General features: G+C 40.1%; 1 protein-coding gene across 1 annotated transcript in view; it reads right to left on the bottom strand.

The window, feature by feature from the left end:
• The window catches only part of LOC103365370 (copine-8), a 130,886-nt gene that overhangs the window by 17,514 nt on the left and 102,328 nt on the right, over positions 1-11,044 (bottom strand). Inside the window, exons 14-16 of the mRNA XM_008292793.1 lie at positions 4,078-4,124; positions 2,225-2,406; positions 461-588 (exon numbers count right to left, since the gene is read on the bottom strand). Of these exons, the coding sequence (XP_008291015.1) occupies positions 461-588; positions 2,225-2,406; positions 4,078-4,124 (357 nt within the window). The remainder of the gene's footprint in view (positions 1-460; positions 589-2,224; positions 2,407-4,077; positions 4,125-11,044) is intronic.

The following is an 11,044-nucleotide window of genomic DNA, read 5'->3' as shown; positions in this document are numbered from 1 at the left end:
ACCGTTTTCCCTCCAGACTTTGCCTCTCCATGTGTAAATACACAATTACCGTGAGTATTTCTGCAAATTATCTGGCAGATATGTGAAGTAACCTGATGAGAGACATCGCTTAAGTGCACCTCTTTAATTACATGCTCGCATGAATGGTTTCTTAACGTCTTTTTTTTTCTTGTCTGCATCATGTGATTTTCCTTTGCAGCATAAATTATGTTCTCGTTGACACAAACAAACAAGCAATCAGCTCCTTCAGACTCGTGTTAGCTACCTGGCAACTGGGCTCATTACAGAAAAGCTGAGAACACACGTTGGTGTCGGTTGAAATGTGCTTTAACAAGCCGCTTCAAGGTCATTACAAAAGCAGCGATGGCAAATACGCACGCCTTGTGAGAACTGAAAAGCAAAATGTGCAACATCTGACACTACATTAAAATCTTTGGATTCTTTGGCGCGTATGTGTTACCTGGCCACGTGGTTGATGACGGGGGAGAAGTTTGTGGGTCCGTACAGTTGAACCGACTTCAGACTCTGGTAGTAGGCTTCCATTACGCCCTCAATACCCGTACAGTATGGGTTCTGAGGGTTCCCGTTCTGCAGGAGAAAGGAGGGGCTTCGTTATAATTAGAGATGCATGAATAAAAGTCACAAGAAGAGCAGAAGCAGGTGGAACAAACAGAGTCAAGATGGAACAAAAAAATTAGAATGAATATTGTGTTTTAATTCATAAACTAAGCAGTTTGTGAGAATATTTTTGGGCATAGTTTTCATAGGAAATTTAAAAAAAAAAAAAAAAGTATTTTCAGCAGTAGAACAAGCTTTTATAATGCCATAAATCATATAAAAGAACAAAAAAAAAAACCAAAAGCTGAAGTTTGCTGATGATTTATTCTACAAATATTCAGAAAAAAACAGATTCAGCATGTGCAGTATTTTTTGCCCACAGCTGTTACAAACGCTGGAGAAAAAAAAAATTGGGTGGCTCTACATACGATAGATATTTTACTCCTCACAGCTGAATTTATTTCCATACGTTGTCTCCTCTGTATTTGGTGTAAACACTGGCTGCAGTTCAGCCAAAAAGTCCCTGATTTTTTTAAATCATGTGACCGTTGGCCACTAATGGCTTCACAGCTGCAACAAGACGTGCAGAAATCCCGTCTTATACAGGATCTGGAGGGCGCAGTTTGTCCATTCTGCTTATATCAAGGAAGTCTTTCAACAAGATCAGGCCGGGAAATGAACTTCAAAGCAACAGAAAGTAAGCAAATGCAATGTAAAAATCAAGCACTAACCACCAGCAGGACTAAAATGTGAATTCAGTGTTGAATTGCCAAAAACTGTAGTTCCTTGAATGTCCACTAGAGGCTGCCTCCAAAAGTAAGACAGTCCATGTTAAAATGCTAAACTCTACAGCAGAAATAAACATGTCTACAGACTGCTACTGAAACAGTTTTGGTCTCTGTGGCTAATTTCTGCATTCATGACCACTGCATCGGGGATAAATTTGAATATAACTCCACCATTTAGATTTTATTAAGCCTTAAACGTCTGCATTATTAAGGCTGTGGATTCTTTGGGTGCCGCCTCTTTGCTCATTTTCAAATTACTCGCTGTTTTAATCAAACGTATTTTACTTGGAATTCAACTACACGACTGCAGCAACTTTTCAGTGAAGCAAATCTGCCTTTTTCCTCAAATGCAACTTGACTCAGCGCTGTATTCCCCTCTGCCCATCTGAGGCTCCTGTCGGTGAAGAGTTTCTGTTTCTCTTGACAGGAGTTGATGTAAACCGCTCGTCAAGCGTCTGAGACATTTAAACCCCCAAAACCTGAACCTGTCGATTAGCTGTGAAACTATTCTATTGCTGTGTGAGATATATACGAGCATCCTCATATTACCTGTTGGAATAAAATACACACAACTGAGCAGCAAATGGACCAGCATGGAGGAGAAGACTTTTTAGATCAGTGATGCAGTGCTTTGTTTTTATTAGGGAAGACCATAAAACTGTATATCTACTGAGAAAAAAAACATGTAACACACTGTAAATTAATAATATGCATACAAATCAGCTTAAAAAGGCGATTTTTGTTAGTTTTTCCAACCTTTTTTCTTCATTCTATGGCTGCAGAAGGCTTCTTTAAAAGCTCAACAGCAGGATTTTTCTACTATTTCCTTCCTTTCTTCCTCTCATTCCTGCTTCCTACCCTTGACCTCTTGTTCTCACCAAAGCAAACTCGTGGGAAACTCGTCCATCAGGCGGCAGTTTGGCCCCGAAGCCCAGCGCGGGGAACATCTTATCGCTGTCGTAGTCCTGGATGATTTCTCCCACTGCCTTCAGGGCCATGGCGTAGGTGTTGAGCTGGTAGGGACTCATGTAGTGGAGCGAGGTGGGCTGAGCAGGATGGCCTGTTGGTGAGAGAAGGTCGCAATGTGGTCAATAAATCAAACTCTGACTGGATTTTTATAGAAGGCTTTGTACTGGTAAGTAGGAATGTGCTTTATTGATGCATCAGTGTGGGGAACTTTTGGGGAAACTGATGAGACAAAGTTTGAAATATTAGTCAAATCAGACTCCAATTAAATCTTTAAAATCGAGTAGTTAAACCTAATTACACACTTTTAGGTGTTAGCGTGAAGAGATTGATTGTAAAAATGCAAATGAACACCAGGACGCACTGTTTAAATGCAATTTCAATCCTCTTTTAGCAATGAATGACGATTTATAGGAAATATAACTGCTTTGTGACTATTATTGGAGATATATTTAAATACAACGGCATGAGGGTAGATGAACAATGAACCCTGCTAATGAACCATTTTTTGGTCTATATATTTATTCTACATGATTACAACACATCCCATAAAAACTAAAAACACTGAAAACCCTGTAAATCATCAGAGGCCTCCTACAGCAACATCGGAGAGATTGTTTTTTCTATTGTCTGTATTCTATATGCATTGGATATCTCCTAAAACAAAAATGGTTTAATAATACATTTTTGCCTGTTATCTTTCTATATTCTATATTTTTTTTCTATAATCTATACGATTGAACACTTTATAAAATGGTTAAATAATACATTTTTCCCACCTTTAGCTTTTTATTTAACATATTCTCTTTTTTTCTTTTCTTTTTTTTAAAAAGCAATTTTCCCCTCTGGGATCAACAAAGCATTTACGATTCAGATTTTTCCCCCCCATATATACTACATGTGCATTGGAGGCCTCCTACAACGACATCTGAAAGATTATTTAAAAAAAAAAATTTCTACATTTGACCCATGAGGTGATGTCCGACACTGTAAAATTAAAAAAATAAAAATAAAAAATCCACATATTCTTTTAACACACACATAAAAGAGCTGCTCAGATAATTAATTATCTGTGTGTGTTTTGAACAGCTGCCATAACCTGTGTGGGTTTATTGGTGCTCTACAGGAGCCACCATCACTGAGTGAAGAGCCACTTGAACTTCTACATTATGTGCATGTTTTCTGAGCTCCATCGCAGCAGTGATTGTTTTCAAAAACTGATCTCTAGAGCTTCATCATTTGGGCATTTGTGCACCAGAACCCGATTAGATCCATCACAGCTTCACTGATGGAGTTAAATTGGCTGCTAATTACCTCAATGTAATATTAAAGCTTGTTTTGCTCTCTTTGCCGCTGACTCCTCTACTTCAACTGTTTTTAATAAACTCCAGACTTCAGTGACAGCCCGACAAGATCAAGTACACCTCAACCTCAATCACTTTTTTTCTTTTTTTACACCCACTGCCTGAAAGCTCTCATTTGATCTAATAGGATTTGGCTCAATTGTCGCCGCCCGTCCTGCTATAGCTGAGCTCAAGGGTAGATGGATAACACAGTCCTTAATCACGGCCATCATAGCGTGTTAGCGCGCTGAGCTTTAGCTGCCAGGTGTGATGGAGAGGGCCATTAGGAAACACTTGATTCCCCATCTGCATATATTAGAATAAACGCTCCCTAGGCATTCGGCGCACATCGTGTGTCTTCATGCGAGTCACTGAACACGCGTGTGTGTGTGTGTTAAAAGCGTGTTTACAACAAAGCTCACCGTTGGAAGCCGTGAAGTCGATCGCCACGGTGAAGTTAATCTGGGTCCTTGAAAGACAAAAGCAGAGACATGGTTCGTTTTAACAGCAGTGAGTCGTCTTTTGAGGAAAGTGTTTTGTAGCGGGTAGCGGTGCAAGATGGAAATTGGAGTTTAATACTGCCAGGACAACCTGTTCTCATTTCCAAATACTTCCCTCGTGTCAAAGCCATCATGTCTCAGAGATCACACAAAGTGTCCTTTGGCATCGGAGGCAACACTAGATGGTGATTTCCAATTTAAAACTGGCATGTAAGTGAAGTGGTCTGGACTTATATCGCGCTTTTCTGCCTTAAAGACAGCGTTTCCAATTCACTCATTCACACAAACATTCAAACACCAGCAGCAACGGGAGCAACTTTGGGTTCTTGAGGATACTTTGGCATGAGGAGGGACTGGGAATCAAACAGCCAACCTTGTGATTAGTGGGCAACCTGCCCTGCTACCTGAAGTCAAGTCAGTGGTAACCATTGGTTTCTCTGAAAAATGACTACTTTCAAACGCCCAGTGATGTTCTGCAAACTGCTCAGAAGCTAATTTCAGCATCTTCAAACACTTATCTACTTATCTAGATGGAATAAAGGCACAATTCTGTTTTTAAATCCAAGCATAGCTACGATTAGTTGGTTGGTATGCATTAATCCAGCTAAATTGTCAATAGCTGGACAATCGTTGGTTTTACTCTTATACGGAGAAAAGTGCGACATCAACAGTTTAACAAGATTAATCCAATATTTGTGGCAGCGGCAGGATTTGACGACCACTATGTTTCTACAACTTGAGTTCCCCCAAATTGATGGAGACCCCTAGGGTTAACGTCTTTAACTTTTATTGAGCGCTTGCTCAGAGTCAGCTCCAAACTAACTGACATCATGTCAAAGAAGTCGTCGGCGTGGCTGCATTATGTCAAAACAGACGGTAAAAAAGTCAAATATAAACTTTGCAAATAGGAGCTTGTATATCACTGCTCAACCAGCCACATGGCAGATCATCTAAAAACAGTCGACTAACTTCAATGTGTTATATCCCTCCTGTGCAGAGATTACCAGTTGATTTAATTCTACTTATCATATGAATACTGCAGGTCTGGTCCGAGTCTGATTTCAGTGTAAAACAAGAAGGTTAAAATGATCTCATATGCTGCAAATGCTGGATTTTTATGTTCAACTAAAATCAAGGATAGTAAGTAGAGTGGACTCAGTGCACTGTGACTAAGTTGATCTACAGGTGACACACTTTTGTTTGACCAATCGGTACAATTTCAGTCAAGCACTCGATTGTCTTTGGCTAATTAAAGCCTTTAAAGCCTTTCACCCAGGATAGCTGGGTTGGTGCACTGCATTGGTCCATTATTTTTGTCACTTTTTGCTTTTGTTTTACTGTTTGGACCAAAAACATTTGGGTACTGTTAAGATAAGACCAATGATTTATGTAAAAAATACAACTTTTCACAATATTAATGGCATATGACAAGGCAAACTGTGACGACACCAGCTGATAACATTTGGCTACAGTCTCACTGCCTCTATTTTAGGCAGTTAGGGAAATCTGTAGAGGTATTGGACTACCTTGCACATTATAAAAAGATGCTAAAGGGTAACCAGTGTATTAAAATGTGACACCAAGGGGTCTTGACCCAGCGGTTATATGTAAAGACCTGAAAATAACACGGAGCCAAACAGGGATGGAACAGTTTGCACCAAATTTCATGGAAATCCAACCAACAGTTTGGATATTTCAATCAAAAACACAAACATTAACGTCAGGAAAAGTTATGAGGATTCATCTTCTGGAGACCACGAACCTCTTTACAAAAGCCAAAAGCTAGACACAGTAAAGTTGTTGGGTTGTTGTAATCTGGACGAAAGTGAGAAGTCGTTATCCAACAGAACGTGGACAACAGATTCCTTCACACAGTCGGATGTAGCGAAATGATTGGACCTGGACGTCTGCTGCCCAACTTCCAGATTTGAAGCTCTGTCTTTTTGCAATCTGTGGTTCCTCAAAGACAAAGAAAAAAACAAAAGCGCAGCACAATCAGAGAGCGACGGAACCAGACAGGGACGAACATCACCCGGCGTGACAAAGTGGCACATCTCTCCCCGTCCAAACATTTCCCAACTTGTTTACCCGCAGGAGCAGGATGTGGTTAAAGCGGCTCTGTCGGGCTGTCACAGCTCTTTCACACCAATCCTCAGCCCTCTGCGTCTACCTCGCACACATATCTATTGTCAAACAGCCGGTGGCTCATCGTGTTTGTCGCCTCGGCAGGCCCTTGTGAAGTGCAGCCGCTGTGCCATCCAGAGGGGACGCGAGGAGAAGAGGTAGGAGAAAGTTCATGGCACATTTAATGATCGGCGAACATTGTTGGGATTTTTGTTTTCTTCTGGGGAGTGCAAGAAGAAGTTGGCTGCTGAAGGGCGAGGAGCTGCACTGCCATGATGCAGCTTGAAAACTGAGCAGAATAACGAAGAGAAAACGTGGGTTTTATGCTCACAAATGACAGAGTTAGAGCTAGAGAGCAATGTAAAGTTTACCTTTCCACTTTTCTGCTACCGAAGTACAATCAGTCACCAAAATGAGTAAAATGATGGCAACTCTGTGAAGTTTTAGCACCTAATGACTGGACTGTGTGGATGAACACATTCAGAAGCAATCTTGCAGTTGATTAAAATCACCGAGATTTACATTTTCTGATTGTTTCTAAAGTTGCAGTTTTGAGATGTAGTTTTTCTTCTGATCCTGGGAAATAATTCCAGCTATGCAATGTACAGGAACAGCCGCAATAGTGTGACTACATGAGGTGTATGATTCCTGTGGACTCTTATTTAAAAGGCAGCACCGAAGATGAATAATAAAAATCAACTAATAAAACGTCTAATAAAAAGCTTGACCTCTGACAGCTACCTGCTCTGTTCTCTACGGTTGTAGCTGCACTCTGACCTCCTGCTGGCCTTCATCTATTCACAGCGTTTAACTGGGTCTTTATTGAGGCGTCATCACGAGCAACATGGAGATACGCAGGTCAAAATATGTTGTTTTTAAAAAGCCGCAGGACTCTGGGGTCGCTGCTCTGTCGGTTGGTCAGTTAACCTCTTTCATCACAACAACTACGGGATAGAATTTTGAACAAACTTCTATGTTTGGGGATTCCTTGATTTTCCATTTGGTGGCAACATGAGGGAGATATTTTTGGTCTCTGCAGCTACACTTTGAGTGAATTTGTAAAAAGGCGAGTTTATAAATGTCAAAGTCCTTCACATGGAACACAATGCAAGCTACATGGAATATACAATATACAATATAAAATAGCAAACAGGAACAAACAAAAAAAGAATTAAAAAGCAAGGCAATAAAAGTGGAAATACTCAAATTGCGCTGGAAGTGAATAACAGAGCAGTGAGAAATAGAAATAAATCGTCCGAACCATGACCGACAAATTAAAAAGTTTCAAGTCTTGATTTAACTCTGAACCCCAAAATCCAGCAGCACAATTTGGAAGACATGTTATTTAATTTATTTTTTAAAATGTCCACAATTAAACAGTTAATCAAAATCACAAACTGCAAAAACAGAAAAAAATGGTAGATTTTCAGCTTTCCAACGGTCCCTGAACTACTCATCTTTAATCAGCAAAGTAAACCAAATATAAACTTAAAATTGTGAAATTTCATCAAAGTCTCTTTATCCTACACGTCTTACAAATTTCCCAAAAATAAACAGTTTGCACCAGATTCTGCAAAAAGCACATAAATAAATACATTTTTAAAAATTCTGCACTCCTCTGTGTAACTTTGAAGCCATCAGCGATTATGTTGCACCTAAAATGTAATGTGATCAAAACAAAAAAAAAAAAATTAAAATGTAACTACTGCAATACCTAAAATATGTCGTACATGTTGATTCTGGGATTTTTCATTTCTTTACGAAATACAAAAAATAGCCCTGTGATGGCCAAGGCCACACATGGCATTTAAAATGGTAATGTGCACACACTCGCCTCATTTAACCACACCTGTTTTTAATTTGCAGTCAACCACACCCCAAACAATTCACATTCACATCACAGTTTATTTGATTTTCAATTTCTTTATTTTCCTTTAGCTTCACATTTGTTCTATGGAGTGCACACATTTTACAAGGTGAAGTTATATGGATTCTTTTGCTGTTTATATTAATTTAGTTTTTCTTTTGAGTTACCATGTTGGAGGTATCCGGTGAGCCAGGCAAAAGGTGTGGCCAAGGGGCTGAACCATTTAAGTAGAGAGGCCCGCTCATCAGGCCATACCATCTCCGGCCATGTCAGAGGGGGATTTGGATTTATTTAGATTTTCCTTTGTATTAGTTTTTGTTGGTGTCCATTTTGTTTTCCCCTCTTTTGTTATTTGGTTTGGCCAAACCACTATATAAGTTCCTTCAGTTCTCATTTTGTTAGGTCAGTTTTGTTCTGTTAACATCTTGTTCTGTTCTTGTAATTTTGAGTACTTATATTTTGTTGACCTCTTTTATAGATTTTGGTTTTGAAGTATTTGTCTGGGAAATAAAACCCTTATTTTTCCCCTTAAGTTCCTGTTTGCCTCATTTCCTCACTGCTTGGTCCCTGACAAGCCCACAGAAATCACCAAGAAACTGCTTGAGGTTTAGAGCAGTGGTTCTCAAACTGCGGGTTGGGACCCTCATGGGGGTCCCAAGATAATTTCAGGGGGTCGCCAGATCATTGTAAAAAAAAAAAATAAATAAAATAAAGCCTACATTCATCAAATAAATGTGTATCAGGGCTGTCAAAGTTAAAAGTGTATACTTCTTCCCACTCCTTTTTCGGACTTAAAATCAATTCATTCATTCAATCAAAAGAAAATCAACATGTTAACATAAAGAGATTCATCTGTGGAGTTAACACATTAATTTTTAATGCAATAATGCATGAACAACAAAGTTATTACTCATGCTATATTGAAAATTCAAATTGGGGGGTCACAAACTTATGCTATCTTGGGGGTCGTGGCTCAAAAACTTTGAGAACCGCTGGTTTAGCGTTGGAGCAGACTTCAAGTTAGCTTCAAGTTAGCATGCTAACAGGCTAAACCAAGATGGAGAACATAATCTGCAAAGAGTTGAACTACTAAATTTACCTGCTAAACCTAACATTGCATCGTTACTGCCATTTTTTTTCCTGCATATTTTGGGACTTTTTTTTGCTGTTATTTAAAAACTGCTCATCCTGCATATCTTTACATCAGTCTGTCATTCCAGTTATATGAAACTCCCATCAGAGATACATGTTCTTTTTTGTTTTCTTGCTATAACTGCTGCAAAATTACTTGCACCCAACAGTGAAAAGCCACAAAAATGGGAATTACAGAGTCACTAAGAAGAGGATTTATTTCCCCAACATAATGCAAACATGAAGAAAAACCACTGAAAGTAGCTTTTCAAGGGGACAGCTGCAAGGACGAGGGGGCAGAGAGGGAGTGATTTCTGGTCCAGTTCCCCGTGCTGGCACAGACCAGCTTCAGCCGAGCAGCCTAAATTATGCATGCCCTCTTTCTCCAACCCCGTCTCTCTCTCCCTCTTCTGTCACACAAAGTTTGAGAGGGAGTGAATCCTGTGGAGGTAAACGCTGGAAAACCAAGGTGAATTAGAGAACAGGCGGAAAGAAATGACAAAAATTGAAAGAGATGAAAAGGAGAAAAAGCAGCTCGCGATCAAACACGTCGATGCCAAACTGCGGCGCAACTGAACGGCAACGTCGGTGTTGCATCAGAAGTAAGATGTACAGTTTTAAAGCTGCCAAAAGGAGTCAATCGCTGAGTCACCGGTATCGATCGACTGTGATTATGTCGCGCTGTGGGACCGTCGTTAAGGAGGACACCTACCAAGTCGACGTCAGAGTTTCTGGCTCGACACTGTCATTTAAATTTGCCTCAAAAATAGGAGAGAATACAAATTTCCACATCAGATCACTCAGGACGCTTTGGAAAAGGTCAAACACGTCCTCTGCATAAAGCAGAACGAACAGAGTGAGACTTCAGTTTACTTTCTGTGGGGATTTTGGTGTTACAGGAAGTCACGCTGGGCTAAATCTGTCTAAAGACAAATGTATTTTTTGTGTTTTTCTTGTCTGTAATTATGTTAAATACACAGTCTAATTACATTATTCTAGTGTTTATCTTAGTTCTACTACCCAACATATGGAACACATTGATGTGGCAATAATGATTGTGTGTTTCTTGCATAGACTGTATAAAAGATGAACGTAACCGAAACTCAGGTGTTAATGGCTCCTTTAGGATATAAGTATCTGGAACTCCCAACTAGTCAGTCAGACCTGATGAAGCCTCTTGGATGAGAGGTGAAACGTCTTCAAGAAAGTCCAGTTGCTACGATTAATCTACCAGAAGTCAAGTGGAAGCAGTTTTTTATGGTCTGAGGAGACCAAACATAAACTTTTTGGCCATTAGGCTAGAGCAGGGGTGCCCAATCCTGGTCCTCGAGGGCCACAATCCTGCATGTTTTAGATGTTTCCCTCTTCCAACACACCTGATTCAAATGATCAGCTCATCATGAAGCTCTGCAGAAGCCTGATAACGATCCTGATCATGTGAATCAGGTGTGTTGGAAGAAGGAAACATCTAAAACATGCTGGATAGGGGCTCTCGAGGACCAGGATTGGACACCCCTGGGCTAGAGGCTGTTTGGCGGACACCAAAGATCATCACAAACACCATCTCCACCATGAAGCATAGTGCTGGCAGCATCATAATGTAGCTCTCGGAGCATCCAAAGCTGGATGGAAATGGTTCAAAGACAACAAGTTGAATATTTCTGGAGTGACTGAGTCAGAGCCCAAACCTCAATCCAACCCTGAATTTGTAGCTGGATTAAAAAACAGCTGCTTACTCACCATCCTCACGCAAACTGTTTCAGCAGT

The sequence above is a fragment of the Stegastes partitus genome, unplaced genomic scaffold, assembly GCF_000690725.1.
Source record: "Stegastes partitus isolate 25-593 unplaced genomic scaffold, Stegastes_partitus-1.0.2 Scaffold833, whole genome shotgun sequence".
In the NCBI taxonomy this organism is placed as follows: domain Eukaryota; kingdom Metazoa; phylum Chordata; class Actinopteri; family Pomacentridae; genus Stegastes; species Stegastes partitus.
Note: the sequence above shows the minus strand (reverse complement) of the source record. Positions and strands in the feature narration are given on the sequence as shown.